The sequence below is a fragment of the Anopheles funestus genome, chromosome 2RL (assembly GCF_943734845.2).
Source record: "Anopheles funestus chromosome 2RL, idAnoFuneDA-416_04, whole genome shotgun sequence".
Taxonomy (NCBI): domain Eukaryota; kingdom Metazoa; phylum Arthropoda; class Insecta; order Diptera; family Culicidae; genus Anopheles; species Anopheles funestus.
Window position 1 is genome coordinate 94,163,415 of NC_064598.1, and position 27,196 is coordinate 94,190,610.

At 40.1% G+C, this 27,196-nt stretch overlaps 1 protein-coding gene across 1 annotated transcript; it reads left to right on the forward strand.

Moving 5' to 3' along the window:
- The first annotated feature begins 1,723 nt into the window (after positions 1–1,723).
- On the forward strand, positions 1,724–27,009 carry LOC125762806 (U8-agatoxin-Ao1a-like). Its single transcript, XM_049425306.1, has 3 exons — positions 1,724–2,386; positions 21,371–21,449; positions 23,856–27,009. Exons 1-3 carry the CDS (start codon positions 2,257–2,259, stop codon positions 24,016–24,018), a joined length of 372 nt encoding a protein of 123 aa, XP_049281263.1. The 5' UTR covers positions 1,724–2,256; the 3' UTR covers positions 24,019–27,009.
- The last annotated feature ends 187 nt before the right edge of the window (positions 27,010–27,196 follow it).

The following is a 27,196-nucleotide window of genomic DNA, read 5'->3' on the forward strand; positions in this document are numbered from 1 at the left end:
TGTTACTCTAAATTCTCAAGCAGAATTCAACTCACTCATTCTTACTCAGTGTGAATATTTATATTGGAAAACGATTAGCTCAACGTAATAATTATTCATTTTCACATAATTTTACCTTTTTTAACATTATTCAACACAACAAAAATGAAGAGATAAACCATTATAGAAAAAAGGAAACAAATCAAGAAGTCTTGTGCGAGGATTATAAACTACTTGAAATTACTCTTTTCAAGGATTTTTTTTCCACTTTTTTGCCAGTAGAAGGGCATCCCTTTTCCTAGATAACAGCACACAGTATCATCTCGTATGTATAACACGATTAAAAATGCTGAAAGTTTTCTGGTGTTCATCCTTTTCTTCCGCAAAAAGGGTAATGGAAAGTAATGTGAGCATGACGTAGTTTTGTGTACCGTTGACAGTATGCAACAAACTATCCGGAATATGAGTTTCACACGCTTCTATTTTAATTTGTTCGTACATGACATTCTTAATTGGATTGATTGATGGAGTGTTAAATATTTTATACAAAAAAAAATAGCGCTAACATGCAAAAAAAAAATCATTCAAAAAAGGAAATGTGTCGTAGGTATATGAATAATTATCTTTACCATATGGATGACGCATCGAACATATCATTGCACGTAGAGGGACATATAAAAAAGCCATTGCATTTCTCAGTCTGATCGCGAGCGATCTCCGATGGCCTTTTCGTCGCATGAAGCTCGGGCTCAGTTTAATGAGCATTTTCCAACGAGTCTTATATTCGTCCAGTTCCCGGTTCCAGTAGGACGGTCCTAGATATTGAAGTACAAGCATCAGCTTACCAGCTTACTTGGCCGAATGCCGAAGGGATTTTTGAGGACGAATTGTACGCTACCTTCCCGAATGGGCAAAAACCCGGCTACACCGGCTGTGATACTTTATCGCTAACGTCCAGCCAAACCTTCCTGTACCCACTGTGTCACCATCAGACAAGACTGGTGGCAATAACAAAGCACCAGGCATCAGATGGCGCTCGTAACTGACGGCCGAGTGTTTTATGTGAACCGTATGGTACGGGTTTTTTAGCCGCGGATAAGCCGCAAATGTGTACCCGTTGGTGGATAATATTCTTAACGTTTGAGTGTTAAAGATTGTGGAAAAAAGGTTATGAAAACAAACAATTTTTTAAAACAACTGTTTGTAACATTTTGTTATTTGAGTGCTTCGTTCAAATGGTCATCTCATTGGCCTGCTATGTTTTTCCTTACGAAACCATAGTGATCTTCCGAGCACAGCATGCTTTCACATTTCGGTGTTTGCTTCTAGTATAGGATGCGGAGGCAATAATAGAAAAAGAAAAACACAAATATCAAAACACTGTCACTGGTGGTAGAGACGAGCTAGAGATATTAGTACGTGTAGTGCGATACACACCATGCATAGTGTGAACAGAGCGCGCACGCGATGCGTTATCTCGGTGTTCGGTTAGCGTTCGGCTACACTTCGGCTCCCCTTGTGACGTGACTGGTGTGTTTGAGCTTATCCCGATGCCAGGATGGGTTTTGGTGCGGTAAGGATCCCGAAACAGTGACAGCAAGAGAGCAAGTGGGGTTTCTACTAGTTCTCGCAAAACCAGATCAGAGCAGGATAGAGCATTGTCTAGGCAGCGGAGGGAAGTGCACGAAAACGTCGTCGGCGCGTCGGAAACGACGGGCAAAGGGATGTGCCGCCCAGTTTTGATATGGGGCGATACGGTAGGCTATATATAAGAACGCCGCTGCTGTGATGATGTCCCATCATTTCGCTCTCGGAAACGGTGGCACTCGGAAGTGTTGCTGCTGCTGCTGTGTACGCGAAACCCGAACAAGTAAACGGAAAGACGAGCATTTCGGGCAACAGCGAGTTGCATTTGGATCGTGGTACAGCTGGTGTTGTCTGTAACTTCAAGCAAAAACAAACCGAAAACAAAAAACCCCCACCCGGATAGATCCCGTCTACACGTGGCGAGTGTTTGGTGTTAGTTTAAATTAACGGAAAATTAACGACCATTGTGAGGGGCGCACAAAAATCATAGTAAGCGGTGCAGTTAAGACAGTTGGAAGCAAACAAAGCTTACTATTTTCAAAAAAACAAAAAGAGGTGTGCCATACGGCTTGACGCATACGGCTCCAGGAAGGAACGGTGTAAATTGGTGAATCGTACCGGTTTTTGTGTGGCGTAATTTTTTTGGCAGTTAAAGTGAGACAGCCACCGTTTAGCAGTGGACGGCGCAAGATGAATAAGTGTACGGTGGGAAGACTGTTGATCTGCTTACTGATTGCGTTCATTGCGGGAGCGCACGGTGCCAGCAACTATCTGTACGAATCGGACGAACGGTACCCGGTACCGTCCAATCTGCTCGAAGGTAAGTGATCCCCAACGTGCACGTACGTGTTTGTTCGTTAGGAAAAATAAAAAAAAAACCTCCCAAACACAAACACAAACGAATCGAAAAGAACGCGCTTACAGTTAGCTCATTTATCTTGAAGAACGGCACTGTCAGACGGTGGTACTCGGGAAGTACCCTTTTTCCCGACGAGTTAGTTCTGAACCGTTTCTTTCGCCACCATATGGTGACATTTGATGAGCACAGGCACACCAGTAACATGTACCACGAGAACACCCCGTCAAGTGTCGTAGCCCTGGGGTAGGCGTCCTCGGAAAAAGTAGAGAGAAAAGGGGGGGTGAAAAAACGCCTGTTGCACACCTGTTTTTTTTTCGTTGGTGCCCCGATATCACCCGATAAAGTCTTGCAGGCTTCCCGACGGGGTTGTGACTGTGTCGCTGGCTTGCTGTGTGTGTGTCACCATTTTAGGAGCAAACTGTTGAATGCCTTCAAGGCATATCGTGCTGGCAGAGTTGTAGCGTGTTCGTGCACCGAACATTAACAAAAACAGACAGAAAAAAATACACGGTCCAAACGGGCAGGAAATTCTAATAAATGGAAGTCGTTCGGGTAGGACGTTGCTGGTGAGTGGGCGATGTGAAAAAGAAGGTGATGGGGGTGAGCAATAATTTCCGGTTGTTTTTCGGTTTTTGCGTTAGTTTACGAGTTTTGGCCCGTTGGGTAGATCTTTTAAATTGTTTCTTTTTTTTAATTTATACTTGACTGATATTAGCTTTCTGAAGAGGGAAAATTTGTTATTTAAATTTATTATTACTGATCAGTATTGTGGACCGTTCTTCCGCACTGATTACTTAACAAATTTGTCCACACGAAACTCCATCCATCCGGCACAAGCAAGCGTTTGCAACTGTTTATCATCGTTCACGCTCAAGATATTTGCAGCACACAACTATCAACAGATAAGCTCCACATGATTCCACTTACAGGCTAAATGATTTTCACCCCCCCGATTATCGTCGCCCGTATGTAGGCAGGCGCAATGTTTTGCGAGCATCATTCACGCTCGATGAAATCTGATGGAGGCGCCTGGTCACCGACGGGCGATGGAGGCGCCTGGTCGCCGACGGGCGATGGAGGCGCCCAGTCCGCATTGGGGCGATGTTATACGTACGGAATGTTGAAGCCCTTTCGATTGAATCGGTGCACAACAGAGCTGCTGCTGTTGTTGCTTTCGCTGCATGGAATTTTATGAATGGCTTTAATGTTGTGGAAGGTATACCTCAAGTCTGTGCTTTTGCCTCCGGAATGTTGCATCTCTCTATCTGTACCGTTTGCTAACGATAAGTATGAATTCCAATGATGTAGCCATCTTAAAGGACAGCATCGGAAGGGCGATGTGGTTAGGAGTGGTATAAGTTCGCGTAAATATTTATCCTTTCACGAGCGGCATACGGAGATGGAAACTGTTTGCACTAAACTAAGCGGAACGTTTGTGGCATGGTACGTGTTTGCATGTTAAAGTGTTAAAGTGGTTTCTTTATAAGAAAAAAAAAATGCTTTATCAAACCCCAAATGCGGGTCACGCAAAAATTTAAGTATATAAAGCAAACGTATTTTGCATGTTTAGGAGGATCGAAGTTTGTTGAGATGATGTAAATGTTCGTTCCATCAGAAAAAAGTACAGAAACAAATATTTATAGAAATGTGTGAACTGATAGTATGGAAGCAAATGTTTTACAATTTTTCCTCGGTGAAAAACTACGACACACAATAAGAACGGTTCAATTTGAGGTGGAGCACGATTGTGCAATTTGCATATTATATTCGTTAAACCTGTGGGGAAATAAGTGGAAGAAAATGAAGAATCTTGTTTTTTTGGTTAGTATTTCCAATCCATTTACTGCAGCTTTTATTTCATTACGGTAGGAATACACATGAAACTTATTCCACATCATTCACGTTCTTTTCACCTCTTTTTTCCCTTTCCTTAACTTGTTTTCCAACTAAAGTTTTGGTCGCTGGTTCACCATTATGCAGCACTCGTATGCAGCAGTACGGACTAGTGACAGGTTCTATTTTAAAACACGCATCCACAAAAGTTCGAAACAATTGTGGTTGTGGAAAGTTGGAATGAATTATTCGTATTCGGGTGGGAAGCGTTTGGAAGAAAGGAAAAACCACTCGCCGCTGGTTGGGTCGGAATGCTCCCCTATCGGCACCTTTCTCAAACATTCATTTATCGATTATATTAACTGTGACAAAAAGTAGAGACGAATCAAAAAAAAATCTGAAACATTGATATAAAATTTATTGCCGATGGTGTGAATGTGAGATGGGAAAAGTTTATTCCATCCTCCTTAGCAAATGCTCCTCAAGATGACGCTCTGAAGTAGCTGTACACCCTTACCAGGGTCGGAATGAATGGAGTTAACTGTGTAATGGGAAATGGGAATGCTGGCAAAACCGTGACAGTCAAACAGACAGATAACAAGACAGTCGCAAGTCCCACAGTAGCGAAGACAATCGGATAATGTCTACCCGTAGTCAATGTTTGACTTTGCCAGCGGTACGCGGGACCTGCGGGTGAAAGTTATAATGCGAACAAATTACACGAATTCGGCAAAAGCATGTTTGTACCGGAACAAACGAAGCGAGTGTGAGCAAAAGGGGTATTTTTTTGTTGGCAGCGTCGTCTTTCCCATTTGGCGCCAAATATCCTGCAGCATTGTAAACAGAATTCGCAGCAAAACGGTGCACGGTTAATATGGATGAATGTTGTCGATGTTTTGTTCACGGTTTCCTTTGAAAATGTTGAATTACGAGATTGCAGCAGAAATTAGTTTGTTAGCTTTATTTTGACACTTAATCAACGGATGTTCACATTAATAAATCATTAATTCATACATCTACTTTTGCATGATCATGATTAGCTTCATAGAGATCGAGTGTTTGAAGCAATTAAATCTTCACAATGATGCTCTTAAGAAAGTGATAAATTATTCGGTGTCCGGTGGTCCCTTGTACAAGTCATATGAATTTCATGCTGTCTCACGTGTACATTCTGCCTCGTGGTGTCAGTTGTCTAACCGAGATCATTCATTGTTAATTGAGTTTTTTTACTTTGTTTTACGTAAAAGCTCTCATGGCGTGGACAGGTATCCTTGACCACTGACCACGTTGTTAATTAACGTTTGTCAGAAGTGCTGAGATGGGCCTCTATATCCTTTCCCTTTGTTTCATTCCTAAACAACCAATTCGTTGGGTAGTATTAAAGGTAGCATTCAATTGCTGCACCTTCGTCAAACAAACTTTTCCCAAAAAGCTTCCACAAAAACTTCCCAAAAAACAAAACGGGTCAAAGTTGAAAGCAAACTGAGCATAAAGGTGCGACGTCAAGCAAGTGTCAATCGGAAGAATTTGTTGCTCTTTGCTGCTAACCGTGGAACGGGCTGTGTTTAGTGTGTTTTCATCCTTAAAATCGTTGCGAAACCTTTTCATCATATTTTAAAATTGAGAATATTTTCTCGTTTTTTTTTGGAGAGAAAACCCAGCAACCACTTCATCATAAATATGAACCACAAAAATGCCAATGACATCCTATTAGAGATGGAGTTTACTTGTGGAAATAGTCAGATTGTGGTCGTTTGTCGTTCGTGTCGTGATCGCTTGTACGAGCGAGAAGAAAACAATGAAAATGGGGGATTTTTTTTTGGTTGTGCAATTTGTTCTTCTAAGATGGGGCTTCTCTCTTTTTTCTTGGGCGGGTTATTGAACGAAGCGGTTACGAAGGTCGCTCCACCAAGAGGTTGTTCGTTATGAGGGGATAAGTTTTATAACTGCTTTTGATGGAAGCTTTCCATTTTTTCCAGCACAATAGATTTTTCTTACGTTCAGTCACATGTTCGTGGTTCGACAGTTTGTTGAACAAAAAATGTAGTAAAAGTTTAATTAAAGTATTCCACGAAATATTTGGCTGCCTTTTTAACTGGGTGACGGTTTATCCGTGCTTTTAGGATGCAATAATTTCAAAGACGTTTTGGGCTGTTTTCAAGAGTTTGTGAGGAATTGTGTAGTAAAAGTTGATAAGATACATATTCACAATATTTAAATTTAATAAACGACAAAATGAAATAAAATTCCACACACTTTACACTAATAATTATCAGCAAAAGCAGATGTTTCTATTATCCGTGTAGTCCGCTTATTCAGCCCAGAGTCGAGTAGCGATGAGCACGGATAAATAATTAATAATTTATTCGAGTTGGAATTCTTCAGAATTATTTTAAATTCAAACAATCGTAAAAATGTATTTTTGGGACGCGTACGAACACCACAATCGATTAATCAAATCCTTTTCTCGGGTGGATTTTATTACAATGTAAAAGACGTTCACTATGTTGCGAATGACAATTTTAGGGCCAGTTCAGAGAACTGTCTTGGATGGTTACGAATCACGGATAAAACATTTATAGAAATGTGTTACTAAGCCATTCCATTTACTTGTCGGAAAGGATGCTCCCTGTACATTCACATACACATACATATGTTGGGTGGAAATTTCAAGCGACATTGAATGATTACATCATTTCTCATATCTTTGCCACTTTCACGAGATTACCCATCGGGAGGAAAAAAAGGGCCCCTTTTGCAGCATTCGTTCCCGCTTAACCTAGCGTTTGACTTTTAAGAACGTTTCCCATTTTGTTGGCGAGAACAAAATGGCAACCTATTTTATTGCTTGCTCGGCTAAAATGTACTGGGATGGGTCGACGAAATTGCTTCGGACAGCAATTGAACGATTATGAATTATCGTCCTTGTGTTTTTGTCTGCTCGTCGGTGAAAAAGCTTAAACTGAAACGAACCTTTCACCGAGGTTTTTCACTCGGATGGATGGAGTGGCCAACTCAGCAGTTTGGCCATTGTTTCCATTTCCTCTGCTTCCACGCGTCAGTGATTCGTCATAGAAATAACCGAACTTAAAAAAAACCGGCACAACGGAAATGAACCTGGCTACAATCGGACAAGCAAAAACTGTTCCGATTCCGAACATGGGGACATTCATTCTTCAGGACGGTACACGCCCGATTGTCGCCATCATTCTTACTTGTTGGTATCATGTTTTATAGCAACGTGAGTTCCGGCGAGGTGGATGCGTTTGCGTACACGTTTTGGGACTGGATCGCTTCGTCATCGTTTCACTTTAATGTGGCCCCCTCAAAACTGCCGCTGCTGGCACACAATGACAGACGAATGAGTCAGTTGTTGAGTTCCTGAAATTAGTTTTTTTTTGCGACGAAGAAGCTGGACAGTTTGTCAGTGTATCGTAGTCGTATTCTTAAAGTGTCTTTGCGGCTATTGTGAAAGTGATAAAAAGAAAGGAAAAAGTCGTTTTCTTATCCGCGAGTATATTGTTTAAGTATTTAAAGCATAACACATCCCTCCATAGTATGTCGCACTTTTCCCTGTTTTGTGATAAAATTGTTCAATAAAAGCATTCAATTCTGAGAAGGCCTTTCAATAGCAAAAACCACATCGTCGTCGCAAGTGCAGTGTACTGTTTCGATTAAGATAAGAAGAGTGGAAAAACCCAATGCTTCCTGATGAAGACGGTTTGAATATCTCTCTTCCGTCGCTTCAACCTTCAGCGACAAAAAAACCCAGCTCGAGTCGTGTGCGACTGCTGCGGGTTGACACTAAGTTGACGTAAATCTGCCCCGAAGCAACCTGATGGACAGCTCGGAGTGATCGACTGAACTTCCGGTGCTTTGATGAACCAATTTCTGCATCGCCGTAAAGCAAACCATTTTTCGGCGTGCCATTGATTGACGGTTCATTTAAGGGCTGCGGAGGCGGTCTTGTTAACGCTTCGTGGATAAAAGGGCAGCAAAATTATGGAAACATTCGCGAGGTGGAGGCGATCACTTCGTAAGGTGATTAAAACATAATCATGCTTTTGCGGTTGTGAGCCCGAGGTCCGATGTTAAATTTTGGTGCATAAGCGATGAAATAAAACGTGTTGGAAGTTTGATTGGAACCTTTGAACGATGAGAGGAAACAACAAACTTGGAGTAAATGTAATAAAGTACGTTATGGGTTTAATTTTATCCACTATTTATAGACATTGACTTTGATCTTTTGTGGTTTTTATCCTCTTCTTTGGATAAGTTTATCCATTGCGTAACATTGTTCATATCTCAACGCAAAATATCGCTCATTCATCGGCTCTTATCTCTACGCAGCTCTCCACAAAAAAATAATTTTTAAAAAAGACGTGAGAGATAAATCCATCTTTCTCGTATCAATGTTGATGTGGGCATCATCAATTAATTCACTGCACTGTACAACGAGAACGAGATAATCCATACTAACGAGCGTCTATGAGTGTTTGTAGATTACGTGGTTGGAAAAAACAAAACTCTCCCCCAAAGCTCTCTAGAAGCATCAAAATGCTTTACAAAATCCGGCCATTTAGATGGCAGGAAAAAAAATCAAACGACCAATCATTCATTGAACATAGATCATGCCGAAAGGCACGTGTCGCACGAACAGCTCGATTTGAAGGCCATGAAATAATTGGCCTCGTTTGACACGAAAGCACTTTTGGGTGAGGATTCCTTTTCACACTGCATTTGGTACGAGAGCGCGCCTAACGTTCACGTTGTTATTGTGCTTTTGGAAGGTTTCATCGTGTGGCTTCTGCCCTTGGTGGCAAGCACTAAAATGAGGCACGAATTACAACACTTCCATTGTGCGTGGTTTCAGTTGTCTATAGAAAACAATTAGCTCACGTTTAAGGCTCGTGTTGGGAACGCAAAAGGTGAATTATGTTACAAAATGGATGCTGAACTGTACGATTCAAGCTATGAAGAAGCGACGTTATGTTTCTTGGAAGAAAAAGACAAAATGGGCCTGAAGGATCTAAAGATTCAATTTTCAACAAAATACGAAAAACGGTACACAAACAATCGGTCATTAGTATTCCATCCAACGATGAAGGTTTTCTTCCAATAAATCAATTTTCGTTCGTTGGCGTAAGGAAATTTGTCATTTCTACAAACCTTATGGAGTGCTGAATTTCCCTAAAATCCGGAGACGTATTTGCTATCAAAGAGAGACCTTCGAACGAAACGAATAATAAAAGAGGAATAAAACGGGATCAGCCTTGGACACTGGGCGAAAAATGTGCAAATGAATATTCACTTCCGAAGTGTTATCGTTTCCTCATTTGGGAATGTTACGGGAAAAAGGGAAAACAAGACGTTTTTATTTTTTGCGAACCTTGGAACCAAATTTAGTACAACAGGAAAAAATAAATTTGAAAAAAGACCATTTCAAACGTTGGCACCTTGGGTGGCACCAGAAGACGCTTAGTTTAGTCGTGGTGATGAATTTATTGGTCAGTAAGCGAGTGTGGAGACGCCACCCAAAAACTGCCTTCCGTTGTCTGGACGACGCAAAGGATCAACCCAACAAAAATCAAGAAATAGATTACCTTTTAAGCTTTTTGGTCGTGGGTGAGACTTTGATGAATCGGTCCGAACAGTGCTGTTGTTGATTGTATATCTTTCTGATCATTATCGAGGAAAGATTGAACAGTGGTACGGGTCCACTTTACTATGAAATCGGCTTACTAAGAAGAACAGTTAAAATGTTCGAAAAGGACGATTTAGTGAGTGGATTTTCTCAAGCAGATTCTGTTACTTTGAGCCGGATTTAGCTTACAAGTAATCTTATTTTCATTCATTTCTGTCCAGTTCTTTATGAATCAAAATAATGTTACCTTTTTCTATGAATGAATTTAGTTTTTTTACTCATTATTTAGAGGGAAACGGATTGGATTTCTTTCTGAGGGCATTAAAGAAGATATAAATAAGCTTTTAGTTTTTTTTCCAGATTCATGTTATCGTTAAATATATTCTACTTCGTCGCTAGATGTTCAGAATGACTTATTTATAAATATGAATAATACTTCTTGTACATCGCGCTTTGCACAATACCGAAATAAACTGAAAGTTATCTATTTTCATATGCAGTCGAGCAAACAGAGCGATGAGATAAAAATGAAAATGGATATTTCATGTCGCGAATTTCTGTCTTGTCGCGTGTCTATCAGCCAGTAAACTTTACTGTCTGGCTTGGAGGAAGCATTCCATTTGCCCTCTTGCTCTCGCACAGCTGTTACACGTGCCCAGGTGTAAGGAAATCGTATCATTCACTGGTTATGGAAATTCCACCATCCCCAACAAATTGGACCCGAGAGCATTAAAGGATGCATTCGGTTCATTATTAACGTTTCGCTACGATGCCACTTCAAAAGCCGCCAGGCACACCAAATATACGCCAACGACTAACGACAGACTAATGACTTTAGCATCATTGCCACCTGCACACGAGGAATCATTTATCAGCTCAATCCCCCTGGGTGAACCTGGGCCCTGGTAGACGTTCGAGGTTGTTCGAGATGCGTACCATGATTAACGTCGGCACAAGATTCGCATGAGCGGGTTGGATGTAAAATAGTGCACAAATTGCATATTTCTGCGATGGAAGAGTTTATCCCTTGAATGGTGTTTCTACCTTAGTATATGGCGTGAATAGGGTACTACTTCTCTTGGCCATTAGACGCATTGCACGTACTGCTGCAATGGCAGTGGACGATGATGATGATGAGTACACGAAGGTGAAGAATAAAAACGGGACGGTATGTGCAACCCCCGGAAGCTCGACAAACTAGCGAAATGTACCAGCAACACTTCTGAAGAAGCCACTTATCTGGGCCACACCGATAGCTGGGTACCGGTGCCGCACGAGAACTAGTTCCAGTTTTCTTTCGCTTGTTGTACATTCTTCCGGCGAATAGTGTGGAAGCGTACAATTCGCCGGGGATGAAAGGAGATAAACCATTTTCCAACTTCCGGCGCTGCATTGTTGTGTGCGCTTGTTACTATGGCTATCTGTGCGAACCGTGACACGCTACAAGGCGCAACGACTTTTGTGATTAAATTTATTATTTGGCTGCGCTTGGGGGGAGTGCTGGCTATTGTTGAGACACGGATGTTCTCCGAGTTTATGTTGAGTAATTGTTATGGAGTGTATTATGTTATAAGCAAAAAAAAAGCAACAATTGGGATGTTCTGAGTGAGATAAAGCGATAACTGTTTATAGCAAATACATACGTTTCAAGCGGCGCCGTAAAGTATGCATTTTGCATAACATAATGAGCTTGTACAGCATCCTGTAATTGTAATGATTACACCGTGGAAATTAGCTATTTTATTATAAATAGCTTCTTTATGAAGTGCTTTATCTTAACATAAAGAGGAGCCATATTCACAAAATGTTTAAGTATCAATAAATAAATAAAAGAAAAATTTAAGAAATATTATCTTTGGAGATGCAATTTTCATAACAGAAGTACAGAAGCACTACTTCTTCCTTCATCGCTCTTTAAAAAACCACCGATCCTGTGCTTAAATTTCCATTAAACCCACAATTAAAGTATCCAGGCGATGGCGATGAACGCACAGTCTGTCATGCAGCGCGGACTTCACAAAGGGGTTTTGCACGCCTCTATCGTCCTTGCTCGCAGGCACGGTCCCGGTATCGTTTGGGATAAGCAGAAAGATAAATAACACTTGACGACCGGTGGTGCTGTTGTAACTTCTCACACGCCACACCGCGATCCCAACGGGACCCGATCCGTTCATGTGTAAAGTTGCGGGTGAAGCTAATTTCAACCCAGCCTTTCGTTAAAGTAGCTTTCAGGATGCAGCATTCCGGTTTAATCCAACTTTGACCCCACAACCAGCCTGATGTGCATGAGGAAAATGTGTCACTAAATTAGCTCGCAGCTTCATAAATTGAGCGTAAAAATGGGTAAAACGTGTATGAAGCTACGGATTGATTGAGGCCAAACCGGCGGCATCCGGATCTGGTAATAGCGCGAAATATCGCTCACCATTTATCGTCATGGGTCGACTGAAATAAGCTTCCCGCGTAATAGTATGGGCACCAGTTGCACACTTTTACAATTTCCTTTCTGTGGTACTTCCGGTATGAAGGTGGGAGTCCCACACGCGGCACCTTTTTCTCGTTTAACTATGTCAACGTTACGGCGTTTGTTGTAGAGCAGTGGGCAAATAGGGCGCAGCATTGTTTTGCAACGACAAATAAACAACGGGAATGAAACCATTTCCTTTACGATTGTCTGGTCGAATTGACTTACCTGAATGGGAAAATGGAGAACATTTTCCTTGTGTCTGAGCCTGAGTTTATGGTCAGCCATGTTTTTTTTTCGCTTGGTTTGTTTCGAAACTTGAGAAAACTTCACCTTCCTGTCAGGACAACTTTCTGTGGATTACCTGTGAGCGAAAAAATAAAATATAATTTAAACTTTGCTGGCTTATGATTGCCCTGTTTCCGGTACGGATATGCCTGTATGCTGGCATGGCATTAGCGCAAAGGAAATGTTTCCCTTGCTGCCGTTACTGTCGCTTCCAGCGTAGCGTTATTTCACGATAATTGTGGGATTGTGGAGAAAGTGTCTATAATTGAACCATCGGAATGAGGTAGATTCAATTTTAGGAGCGCCGCCATGAACCAAAACAGAAGCATATGAATAATTTATAAGCTTTAATGCAAACAGTTTTGAGTGGTTGCAGGTTAAAATAGTTCCGGGAAACGGGTTTTCCGGTAAATTGACCTTTCGCATGGACGCCTGCTGCAAGTCTGGTTCGTAGAGATTACGCTAAAGTGTGAGCTTTTGGGGTTAACCCCGAAGAGAGAATACACCGTGTCCTTGAATGAGTGGCTATTTTAATGGAGTTTATTTTTAGTGACGGTTGCCTGCATCGTACTCTGTTTGGATGCACCGCCATTAGACGAAATGGCAGGGGTAAAAACGGATGAATCCGGAACGTCATTGTCGTCGATTTGTGCGCATTAAAGGAGTTGTTTATTTTTTGGACGTTATAAATAGAAAGTGTTGGCGTCGAAAGGGTAATTATTCAGTTTAGCAAAATCCATCATCCTACGGTTGCATTAGAGAGGACCGTTTGTGGTTTGACAGATTAGATTGTAATAATTCATCATCTTGAAGCTCTTAATAAGCTTTTTAAAAGGATGTGATTGTTAGAGCAAATTATAAAGATTAATTAAAATTTTACAAAATTCTCTTTAAAAAATAGAAAGAAAAAAGAACTATTTATAAATCAAATAAAATTAGCAAGAATATGTAGCAAAATAACCTCACTTTTTCTATTTGATTTGTTCCATAACCAAGAGAAATTAGATAAATAAATAATAATGTAGAAAAAATGAATGTTATCAAAATGTTAAGCTTTCCATATGGTGACCTACTATCATGTGACTGGATATGTTGAAATAATTCCATTACAACGCTACAACAGCTGTTTATCTCAATAACGTAAACGTACCTCTCATACCGAAAACCCGTGCAACAATGCACTGCACTGGAGCTTGCAGCAGAAATATTTATGGTACCTTCGAGTCTGTGCCCATTACAAAACAAAACCTCCACAGCACCAGAAGAAAGCTATCCACCACGAAGAAGGGTAAAAACCATTGCCGTAGGGTTGTAATATATTCATCGCTTTACGTTCGCTCACCCGCAGCGTGAGAAATGGCTGCATAAATTATAATGAAACGTTACACCGGGACGCTTCACGGCTGCCCAGGCTAGTTTATGATACGTAAATAAATAGTTACAAAAGAAAACTAGTGCACGCGTTCTCCAATTTCACGGTGTACGGAAAGGGCTCTCCTTACCGATGGGTGGGAAACCTAATAAGGGAAAGGTTTTACTACGCCTGCAGCAAAGGCGTTTTGTCTTGCTATGTCCCGAGCAACGAGCGTTGTTTAATTACGTATGCAGCAAGTCGCCGGTGTTGATGACGATGGTAATTCGATTAGCCCCACCAGGAAAGCACCAGGAAACACTTTGCGAATGGATGAAACCGGAAACGCTTTTTGCTGCATTGCTTATCCGAGTTTCCTCCTTATCGGAGCGTATACTTAAGGGAGCTTTTCTTAAGCGAAAGGAAAATCAAACGATCGAGGCAAGAAAGGATTGCTTGCATCGTACAAAGATGTCATCGATATCCCTGGTCCCCGGATCCTGGAGACGGGTGAAGTTATTATAAGTTTCGATCTAAGGTACGCCAGCAAACAATCGGCCGGTTTGTGCTTTTCCAAATGGAGTTTAGTAGTGCGAAGGAGTTTTGATTGAGTTACCTAATGCGATCCCCGTTGTCACTGCCAGATGGAAGCGGTGACGCTCGTACAGACCATGACTTGGAAAATCGATCACTTGTTGACTCGCGGGAGACATTCGAATTGGATTGCTTTCCGGGCGTTTCCTTTCGCTTGGACAAGGTGTTTGACATTAGCACCTGCTACGACCATTCCATGACGTTCTGATGCGTAGCTTGGGCCTCGGTAGCTTTTGGACACCGAAGGCCAGAATCGGTGGAACTGTTTATTGAATTTAGAAGAAAGGAAAAGTGTTTGATGTTCGGGCGAGGACGAAGCCACTTCCGATGGAAATGTGATATCGTTTACTGTCTTTTTCGACGCTGTTGCTGCTTGAGAATGTTTACGAAGTTATGATAAGTGCTTTTACGGCTTTTTTTTAACGATTGGAAGGACTTTTCTCCAACCCATTCTTTCGTGGAAAGAGATCTTTGGTTTTGATAAATATCTGACAGTTCATGAACTTCAATTAAAATAATTTGTGGAAAACTCATAAAGTTCTATTTTTTTTGAAGACTCTCTTCTTGACCTACTCAGGGTTGAGCACGTCGTAAAGACATGGTCAGATCTCCGATTCGTTTTCAGGAAACTCGGTCTAGGCTCTCACCCAAGGCTGCATCCGATCTCCGCCAGGTTTGACTCCACCTGATCCAGGGCTCCTCTACATCTCGTGCCGAACGGTTCGTTGAAGAACACCTTCCTGGTGCAGCATGAGTCCGGAATCCTCATCATGTGCCCCAGCCATAAGGTTATCTACAATCTTTTGAAGACCTTTCTCATGAATCTATCGAGATTGATGCACCTCCACAATAAAGACTCAAAGGCAGTCATTTTGTTTGAAGATTCATATCTGCATCAGATTCTCTCAAAACTGTTCTTCACACAAAACGGTTATCAAAAGTGGCACGTCTACAATTGTATTTGAAAGCAGTGATAAAGGACTGATAAGCGAGAAAAAGAAAACATTACAAAACGGCCAGAATAAATCTCTCATCAATTCACGTACCCGAATCCCGCATAATACATCGTCACGCTTGGTTCACACGCACGCATGCCAATCAGTTCCTAGAATAATGGTGGTAACGGAGAGGAAAAAAATGGACTCAAATGGTCGCACTCATTTACGGATCAGTGATTAGCGACAATGGTTGGATCTGCCGTGGTGTATTGTGCAGGTGCTGGATGTTCCGGTGGAAGCTTTCCGTTTGCGAAAAGCTCACGGAAAAGGGCGATGGAAGGAAAACCTCCTTAGCCCTATAGGGTGGAAGAGGAAATAAACCTTTTTAAAGTGTGCAGAGATTTGTTGAACCTTTGCCACATCCCGGATGGGGTTTATTTGATACAAGAGATCTTATGAGATAAAGGGTAGATGTATCTGTTTTTTTTCCTTCTCCCTTGTCCACTGCTTTTGCCAGATACAAATTGAATGTATAATGAAATTTTAGAGTTTTTACCTTAATTGTAACAATTTTTTTAAGCCTAAAAAATGTATTTTTAATAAAGCTACAAACAATGTGCACCGTAAGGGATGGCCCTTTGTTATGATCTAATCAACTTAATGTCCCAGCAAGCTGCACTTACTGTCTCGTGACACTGTAAGCATCAGATTTTAAAGCGAATTGGATCATGCGGTAACACACTCTGCTCCCTTTCCGCCAGTTTGTCTCCTTGGTCCTTTCTGGCGGAAATGGCTGGAATGTTCTCAATTAATGGTTGCCATTTTGGAATCCATTGTATTAAGCCAGTGTAGCCACAGGGTTTCGACCCTTCCCTTGGGTCGTTACCAGTGCACAATAAATGGAGTTTTCTGTGCTAAAGAAACCACACCGCCGGGACAGCTGTGGCAATGGACGGAACCCAGATGGCGTCTCGGTTCTTTGTGTCAGCTTGCTGCCGCCGGTATGGTTTTAGCCCTGGTCCAGGAAGTTCGAGGAAATTGAAATTGCACACTGAATCAACACAAGCCGTAGAAGCGTTCTACTGTAGGTATCGTTTCATTGTGTACCTTTACTGGAAGAAGCCCGATCCCAGATAGGGGGAAAAACGAAAAGTGCACCGCACGAGTCAGTAATGCAATGATTGCGGCCATCTTAAGACGGCACCACAGAGTGATGTTAAGGAGCTCTGGAACTAGTCTGTGGCAATTTAAGGCAAAATTCACTATTTTGCATCCAGCAGTAGAGTTCTTTGCATTCTCGAGTAATGGAGCGTTCAGAAGATTAAGATTGATTACCTTTTTGGATGAGTTAGTAAAAAGGACATAGCCCAGCAAATGGAGATATACCTTAATAATCCACAATTAAAAGCATTTGATCGACCTCAGAAAAAATCGAAATAAAGAAAAGTTTGATCGTCTTCACTTTATTCACATTTTCCAGGAAAATCTCTGTTCTCGGTCGTCCAGGTTTCGTGTTAGCGCATAGGTATCGCTTTCAATTTACCAATTACCTTGTATCTTTACTTGGGCGTTATAAAACATATTCTTTGAATCATGTTTTCTCTTTCCATCCATGGTTTGCTTCTGTCGGAAAAGGCCAAATTAAGCCCCTAAAAGTTAGGCAAAAACCAACGCGACAAGCAGATGTCAAATTAAGTTACATTAAAAATATGATTATGCCACAAGCACCCTCCAGTAGGATGTTTTCCACACACACAAAAAAATCGTAGTAAGAAAAACCCCCCAAAACTTGAGTGGGCAATTTCGCCATTACCTCAATAAGCGACCCGACACACATGGTGTTTCGTCCGTGTGTTTCCAAATAGGTTTTTGGGGAGCGAAATAAAATGTACGAATATTTTGCTTCACGCTTACCTAGCACCCTTAAATTGATGATGTAAAAATATAAAACTGGATCACCATCATCATCATCATCATCTTCATGAAGTTATCCGTTACATATTTTGTAAGATAGGCTAACGGGACAGATGAAGGACAATTTTCCTCTGGATGAAAATAGAAATGTTGCGCTCTCCCCACGATAGTCTCCATTCCAGCAATGGATGGTGAAGTGATGTTAGAAAAAAAATCATCAAAAAAAAGTAGCATAAAAAAATCACACCGACTTCGTGTCGGAAAGTGCTCAACTTCGTCGTTAGATCAACAAACATTATTATTATGCTGGCGTCGACGAAATGGAACTTCAATAAGGGCTTTTCTCTTTGAAGTTACGTGAATGCCATATGTAAGGGTGTCAGTCGCAATTTCAATATATTTAATGTTTGTGATAGTTCCAACACTATCACACAGATCACACACAGAGAGCTTAATTTATTTCAGCTAAACTTTAACCATTGATCGACTTATCGTACAGAGTTTCAGCGTTGCGGTCAGCCAAGTCTTATCTCTTTCTGCTTGTTAGTGAAGTTGAATATGTGTTAATAGCATAAGGATAAAAAAGACTTCTTCGTCACAAAAGGCTTGTGTGGGAAGGATGACATTTACGACGATGAAGGCAAGATGAAACTGTTGAGTGCACTGATTGAGGTTAACTTGTATGTCTTCTCTACTTTTTATCTCTTTTTTTGCAGTCAGCTCTAAGAGCTTGAGTGTTCTTTATGAACACAAGAGTGGAAAATGTATAGAAATTAAAGTTTTTGTCGCCTTTTTGTGGTGCTTCATCGCATCAACGTTGAGACACGGTGTCTAAAATTTATAAAATTGAGCATGTATTTTATAACAATAACATGTCACATCATAATTTTATGAAGCCAATGTACTTGTGTTATTAAAACAAGAAATATGAAGCAAAAAGACGCAAGAAAGTAGACATTATATGTACATTCAACAAGAATGGAGAGAATGAAGTGAGACCTTTCCCTGCACATTCTATTCCAGTAACAATACCTTTCTCTTTTTTTTAAACACCATTTTGATTCGTTCATAATTACAATGGATGCAATGTCTTTTTAAAACGTTTCACCTGTTATACTTGCTTTGCTTGTCTATGTTATTCTTCCACCAGGATTACCACCATGGCAAGCAGTTTCATTTTTCTTTTCTGTTTTTTTTGTCTATATTCTCTTCCTTTTGACTGTAGATTTTTCATTCTTAGATTCTTGAAATAGAAAAATAAGCTTTCCAGGTACTAGCAAGGCCTGAACGTTTGCTTCTCGTTTTCCGGACGAGATTCTTTGCAATTGATATAAATTCCCCATTATGATACAACAAAAGGTTTGGAAGAGGACTCGATTTTTAACCAAAGGAGCGATTGTTGGAATTGGAAACCTGTTGGTTGATGCAGGAGGACCCTTGTTTCATAGCTTACGCATGATAACACCTAGTCGTATCGGAGGCGAAATTCTCTAGCACTGTGTTTCATTACAAGACACTTTTATTTTTTTTATTATTTTTTCTTCTTTTTTTATTTAATGCATCATTTGAGTAAAAAGAAACTTATTTCAACAAATTCGCATTAAAATACATCCATTTTTTAAATTTTGCAAAATTACTCAAAAAAAAACTAAGGCTATATTCGTTTACATTTTCACAAACAGGGTAAGGAACTTGGTTCCTCGAATAACTTCCGGCACGGACACCTGAGAGCATGGCTGTCCAAGAAAAAAACGTAGCCATTGGTGCCATCTATCAACCACAGGTTAAAGATTGGCGATCCGTTGGATACCGACCGAGTTATAGGGAAAACTTGGTGCAAAAATGAGGAAAATTTTACATTTTCTCAAACAGGGTAAGGAACTTGGTTCCTCGAATAACTTCCGGCACGGACACCTGAGAGCATGGCTGTCCAAGAAGAAAATGTAGCCATTGGTGCCATCTATCGACCACAGGTTAAAGATTGGCAATCCGTTAGGTATCGACCGAGTTATAGGCAAAACTTGGTGCAAAAATGAGCCTTAGTAAATTTTTATTTTTTTGAATTTTTTGATTTTTTTATTATTTTTCACTCTTTTTTTTATTTAAAGCATTACTTGAGTGAAAAGAAACACATTGCAACCGATTGGCATTAAAATAAATCAATTTCATTTTTTTTGCAAAATTGCCCAAAAAAAACGTAAGGGGTAAGCCTTATGAAATTTTCGAGCTGAAAATTTTTTTAAAAAATTTTTTGGATTTGTTATTATTTTTCTAATTTAAAGCATTATTTGAGTGAAAAGAAACACATTGCAACAAATTTGCATGAAAATTTATCACATTTATAAATTTTTACAAAATTACTCCAAAAAAATGCTAATAACGACTCATTCACTCTCAGTTGACTCACTTAAAAGAGTTGTTATTCTCATCTCTACCGGAAACTTATACGGTTTCGAATAGGACATGACGAGTGTGATTTAGTAAAGCAAGCAAACCGAATTTCCTGCTCTTCTGCACGTATCAATCATGCCTTACAATAAGTATTAACAGCTGTGTGTCTAAACAGCACATCTGCCCACGTAATGCACAACCAACACGATTGATTTCGTTCCGATTTCGATAAACTTACCATAAAACAAACAAGAAACCAATATATATATATAAGGACATGTACCGCTCTGGACGTCATCGGGTGCTTGCCACGTTGTAACATGGCTGACGAGTTATCTTCAGTTTTTTGTCTCAATTTCACTGGAACACTGGGAGCGCTGATGGTTCAACTTCTCGTTTTTTTTTTGCAATTTTCTTCCATCCTCAGTGTTTAGTACCAACTTAATGCTCAATTACATCGCACTTTTCGTACGGTTTGCACGTAACCACATCTGTGCAACGTTGTTGACTGATTCTCTTATCGATAAAGCCAATGAAAAGCGTATTTGTGAGTGCGTTTGTGTGTGTGTCGTGGTGGTGTAGAAAAATACAGCCAATAAATACAATCAATCCATATGACTAACCCTAACAAAATGGTTCACTCGGTTTGGTGCCGTTTTGTGGCAACCCAGGCTCCATGCTTTGGCACGCCTACGAGATCGATTAAAGAGTAGCAGGCAAAAGAGCAAAAAAGCGCCATGTGTGCAAGCGAGCGTAACAGCCCGCAAACGTCAACCACACTAACACCCGTGACTCCCGTCGAAAGGGAGGACACCCTTTCGGGGTTGTCCGAGGGTTGGGTGATTCCGAAATGGATCAATAATGTGTTGCTTCGGCATGGGTTGGCGATCATGTGCGCTTAAGTGGATGTTAACTTGGTTCGCTACAAATTTATGCTATCGCATCCATCCAAACCAGTGGCAGTGGCTGGACGAGGGTGCCAAAACCAGGGGAACACCTAGGGAATCCGCGTACTGGGTTGGGTAAATTTTCCAGGCATGTGACCAACCCGATAGGCAAAATAAAAGGAAATATTTCCCTACATCCACAATGGGGTAATGTTGTGTGGTAATTTCCGGCATATGGAATTTGTTAGACACGTGTGGTCGGTTTTTTCTCTCTCTTTTTCTATTTGCTCATGCAGTTTTTGGTGAAAATTTAATGGAAAAGTTCCGATCTCCCAGAGCAGTACGTTCGTACGAAGGGGAAAAAGAAGTGATTTGAGGGGTAGATTTGATTTAGCGGAGGATAATTGAAGGAAACCAATAATGGAACGAGAAGGTCCATGGTGTGATCTCTCACTTCTAAGTAATGACATGGTAGTGATCATATGAAAAAGATTCGTTAAAATTATGCTAAGCATTTTTTCCGCTTTTCACAGTGTTATTTAAGTTAGTAAATTTGGCTTGGTTAAATATAAAGTTAACTTAAATAAAAATATGGAATTTATTTTTAATAAAACTTTTATGTATATTTCCTTTTTTTACAGATGACGTCGAAGACAGTGACCGGGCGAGTCTTACGGACGATGGGCTGTTAGAAAACTATTTACAAGGAGGAGCCTCAAAGTGAGTTTTTTTATTAATAAATAATAACCCATGATGAATGTACAACCTAATATTTGATCTTCGCAAACACATTCCACGTGAAGAAGCAAACAACAAATTCTGAAATCTAAATTGCATCCCGCATACGCATACGTGTTTGGATGGAAATTCTAAACTTCAGAAAAAGTTAACCTGATTTACCATAACTCGATGAACGGCTCCCCAGATTTCCTTGAATTCCTTGAGGGTTGGAAAAAAAAAGTTTTTCAATTTTGCTCAACCCCCAACCGCTCGAGTGGGTTGGCCTCAGTTGGTGCTATTTTTTGTCATGAATGATCGATTAGAAACGATATGAAAATCAAATAACTTTCAAGTGGATTCAGCCGCAATCAAAATGAGGATTTTTTTGTTCAAGTACCTTTGAAATAAAAAAAACCCCTATCGGTTCTTTCAATTATGTGGTCAGCAGCTGTTGCCATATGGAGAAGCGTTATAAACAATTCGTCATAAAAATATATTCAACCATTTGTTAGAACATTCATCCCCCCATCCAGAGAGGAACAATATGTTCCCCGCGCATAGTATTTCAACCAATTCGGGACGTGATGAAAATTCCATTTCATCCGCAACATTACCACAGACACGCCTGTTTGTCAAACAGGCGGAAATGGGTGAGCAAGCGTAAAAATAGATGAAAATGGAAAGTAGAGCATGTTTTGCCCGCTACACAACATTTCGTAACAAATGTGTGAAAAAGCTCCAAAGAAATGTCCTTTCCCTTTCGAAACAGAACGGTGGCACAAAAAACAAAACACAACACAATACTGTAAAAGAAAAGAAAAGCAGATTGTTCATGTGTGTGTATTTCGGGTGAGAAGAGTCACAAAAAAAGGGGAAAGGAAATACATAAGAAAAGCTTGACCATGAGAAGCAAACCAGCGAAAAGACAATCTGTGCTCAAGCATCAAGGACGTTTATGGATGGATGTCCTTTCCTTCGTTTCGAAACTTCTTATCGAGCGTGTGTTATTATTATTTTTTGTCACCGTGACAACGAAAGCTCCAACTGTCAAGAGATTGTTTTTCCTTCACACGGCCAAACCCTCACCCGATGGGCATTTCATCAGCCTAAGGTTGAAGGTGGGGACTTTTCCGCTTGTTTTCTTCTTCTATCCTCTGCTTTCGTTTTGATTTCCCAACAACGTTTTATCGGTGTGGTAAATTCCGAAATTCCTATCCTAACATAGCGATTACGGAGGGCTCATGGCCAACAGGTCCAAAGGTTTGATAGTAGGCAGTGTATAACGAGAGCAAAAAAAAAAATAAAAGTTGTACATCACTTCAACACTCACCCTCCAAACAGGTCGACTTTTTTGCGCATTATTCGTTGAGCTTTTGAGCTTTTCGCTTTTGATGGTTTACTTAATCTGCCATCTGCGGAAGAATGTATGTATGCCGTGCCGAATACGACGCGAATGAAGTGAACAGTAGTAAACTGCTGAGTTGTCACACATGATCAAAAAACAAACTCCCACCCCATACAACTTAGTGTGGGATGTGAAAATTGATTGGAAGTGACACACATTTTGACACTTCATGCTTATCGCTCGTGATGGTGTTTTTTTGTACTCTCTTACCCCATTTAACAACCACATAACTCGAGAGCTTTATTTATACAACGCAACCACAAACTGGCTTACGATTTGACCTTGTATTGGTGAGCTGGATTAACGATTTTCCGTTCCATTTTTTATAACATTCACGCTTTTTTGCAACTTTGACACGCTCTTTTTTCCACCAGAGCTTGACATATTTTTTACCGCCATTCGAAGGCCATCGGAAAGATGAGGCCGATATGCGGTGGCTTTTGTTTTTAATCGTGAGTAATCGTAAAGTAAGTTACATTTATGCTAAAGGCCGCATCCAGTCGGTGCAGTGTCATTTTCAACGCGGACACACACCGATACGAGCTGTCAGTGATTGAGTGATTAATGACCGTTTGCCTAGTATCTTTTGATGTTTTGTTTTGGGGGGATAATTAACGCATATTTAGTTCACGGTATGTCTCCATTTGTAGTAACTAATTAACTGTGCAGCTTTACTGTCATTAGCTGTTTACTAAGTATTATGTTAGTGTAATCGTTAAAAAAAGACAATGATAAAGGGCGAGAACTAAAACAAGGAAACTTAATTAGTCTTTTCTTGCTGTTTTTTTTTTGAAAAGCTATTTTTTCTTAATAGCTATTTAGTGTTAAGGAGGGAAAAATATGGATTTAAAATCTTTCCTTTTAAAACTTTTTAAAACATTCATCTATCTCTTCAACGTTTTCTTAGAAACTGTTTTAATCCATTATTTATCTAAATAAAAAGATTTTTTTAAAATCTGATCTCGTTCTGATTGTTATTTTTTTCCATTGAACTTTTCCAGACGATCATCCCTGATCCAGGTTTACCGAAGGGGCTGCATTCCACGGGGTGGCAACTGTGATCATCGGTCGAACGACTGCTGCCACAACAGCTCCTGCCGATGCAATCTCTGGGGCTCCAATTGCCGCTGTCAACGCATGGGTCTGTTCCAGAAATGGGGATGAGCGCTGAACGAGTTGAATCACTAAGCTCTTCTCAACTTTTCTCGATCGCTTTAGTTATTATACATGAATTTGTTATATTATGTTTAAAAGGATGTTAATTTTTTTTGTATTTTTTTATCTACAACTATGCTAGATGGAGTAATGATTTTGATTGTTTATATTCACAACTATAATTTTCTTACACAATGATACATTGAATTACTGGATTTTTTTCATAATTTTAATTGTTGCTTCATACAATAAATACGACAACCAGAACCATGCAAACGATATATCGGAAAACGCGCTATCTATCACGGAACACGAAACACGAAAAGCAAATCTGATCACGAACACGGAACCTAACCTTTACGATGCATTGTATGTAACGCGCAACGTTTATTGCAAACACAAATTACTTCCTAGCTGCTCTGATGGTGAATTAAGGATTTTATATAAAGAAGCAAAACATACATTTATATATATACACAAATATATACATAAATATATATATACACGTACATAAAGCATACAGTTACGCAACCATTTTACGATTACGCCTAGCTCTATCGATGTGTGCGGGGCAACAGCATTTGACGCACTCCGAAGTGGCTCCCTTGGTGGCTAGCAGAAAGTGGGCACCATTTTGCAGACCGGAGTTTGAGTCACTCGTAAAAGTGTTCCCTCAGACATTGGGGTCATTAGAACAAAAAAAAAAGCACACACACGTAAGCATGCACGCTGCTAACGGTCCATACGAAGAAGTGTCCACTGGTTCAACTGGTTCAAGAACAAACAAAAAAAGGAAAAACACCCACTAAAAACGCTTTGTTTCTTCGCTGTCTGTCCTCCTTCAAATTCCGGAACATTCAGACAGATCTGACTGATGGTGTGGTGACTGGTGACTGGCGAGATCACGGGGTGGGGATGACGAAGCACTGTTACTGTACTAGGGTAAAAACGGGGGGTTGAAAACATTAAACCGCTGCGGTAATTACATTTCCCATTTCTACTATGCATGATAACGATAAATGTAAAAAACCAAAATGTCTTAAGCGCTAAGCTTTCTTGATGTGTGTTTGTGTGTCAAATGCCAGAAATGCGCATTTGGTGGTAATTTAAATGAACATAAAATACATCTTTCAAGTGGAAAATAAATAGTTTTCAATGTTGATTTTCTTTTTTTTTGTGTTAGATAAACTTTTTTCTTTTTGGTGCGGGGAAGATAGATTCTAGTATAGTTAATGTGATTTTTTGTACGTTTCGTAATTGAAATTGCACAAGAATTAAATTATGTAAGTGTTTTTTTTGTTTAAGTTTCAATAATAACTTTGTTTTTAATTTTTAGAATGATTTAAAAAGAGAATAAAACTCGAAAAAAAGGAAGACATTTTAAAGAAGAAAACAAAAGTACCCAAATAGAGAACATCCATAAGAGAAAAGAACAATTGCAAAGCATTCTGTCCAGAATAAGAGAAAGAGAAAGAGAGGAAGGTGAAAAAAAGATGCACTAATACATTGGATGGAAAATTGGATTTGGAACAAATTAGTCCTATGATGTAAAACAGTAACAGTAAACAGTTTTCCTGGTATCCTGGGGATAAAAATGAATCACATAGAACTACATAAAACCACATAAATTTAACCATAACTTATACTACCACAATAACGGATGAAACAGATGAATCTACTAAATGTGACCTCCTGTGAGTGCCATGGTGCCCAGCCACACATTACCGCATCACCGCAGGTTAGGACGCTTTAGGTCACAGATGTTTAATTATGTTCGAACACAGTGGAAAGTCCTTCTGCCACATACAATTTCTTTAGTAAAAACATTAAACCGATCAACACACAATTTATTGACAATGGAAATATCCCTGGGAAAACCAATATTAGTGTCAGTTCATAATGCTACATTCGTCGAAAGCCCATTTTGACAGCTAATTTAATCGACCGAATACACCGAAAAAGACTCTCCCCAGAAGGGTAATGGTTGTTTGCTGAACCAGTTAGTTTCGATTGTGTTCCCCAAAAGCAAAAGAAAAGTGGGTAAGATGTCGCTACAGTTAGTGTTTCCTTACCCGGCTGGTGTGGAGCATCAGTTCCGTTCGATTCCGTGGTGCGATTGTGTTACCTTCTGCGCCAACATCATCATCGGTGCACAAGCGATGTCGAGAGGTGGACCGTTTCCCAGCCTTTCAAACAAACGATAGTAAAATTCACCTCTCGTCACCGTCGGGTACATGATAGTCGCCATGGAGTGTTGGGCGATTAGTTCTGATTAAACCACTATCACCAGAACGGGGGCCGATTTTCTCTAACCGTAACAGTGAACCGGTTTAACCCTTTGCGCGAGAGCCTTTTCATCGAGGCAAATTTCATTCGAAGTCATTTATATCTACCCAGTAAGCATCTAGCATCTAGTGTCGCGTATATATACATGTATATGTTGATGGACGAATTGCAATTATCCCATCCCATCCTTTCCATCCCATGACTAGCAAAAAACCAAACCAAAAAAAACAAACAAACAAACAAAACACATCAAGATAGTGTCGTTTGAAGTCGTTGCTGTACTTAAACATAAGAGATGTAATTGTGACCACCTAATGAAACACTGAACCATAATAAGATAAAGCTTCAAAAGACTCTACGAGACACCTGTATCGAGTGTGTACTGATAATGAAGATACGTGTTTTCTTTTTTTATTTCAATCTAGTGTTGTTGATTTGTTTTATGCCACGGCTGGCAGGGTGCGGAGCCGTCGGAACAAAAACCGTTTAGGGAATCGATGAAGTGTACGTTGAAGATAATAAAAAAAAACAAGAATGATGAGAAAGGAAAACACATGATACAGAGAGAAAGAGAGGGAAGGGAGGGAGAGGGAGATAGAGAACGGAATTGTTGGAGTGAAAGAAAGTATGATGAAGGATGAACAAATAAAACAATATACAAACAAACCAATGCAAAGTTAATCACACTGTTAGACACTGTTGCAAAATCATAAACACCATCTCTTCAATTTCCATTTTGCGTTGGAATGCTTCTAATGGGTCCATTCATACGTTTTTTGATGGTTTTACCCGTAGAAAAGTCATTTCGTTACGAAAGAAATTGTTTGAACTTTTATGCGACACATTTTTTTTCTTCTTCACACTAGCCTAGAAATTGCAAAACGGTAAGATACTTTAATTG

Excerpts from the sequence above, each read along its gene's own strand:
- LOC125762806 (XM_049425306.1), top strand. The coding sequence starts at position 2,257 with ATGAATAAGTGTACGGTGGGAAGACTGTTGATCTGCTTACTGATTGCG. Across the intron at positions 2,387-21,370 it reads ACCGTCCAATCTGCTCGAAG|ATGACGTCGAAGACAGTGAC; the intron begins GTAAGTGATCCC and ends CTTTTTTTACAG. Across the intron at positions 21,450-23,855 it reads TTACAAGGAGGAGCCTCAAA|ACGATCATCCCTGATCCAGG; the intron begins GTGAGTTTTTTT and ends GAACTTTTCCAG.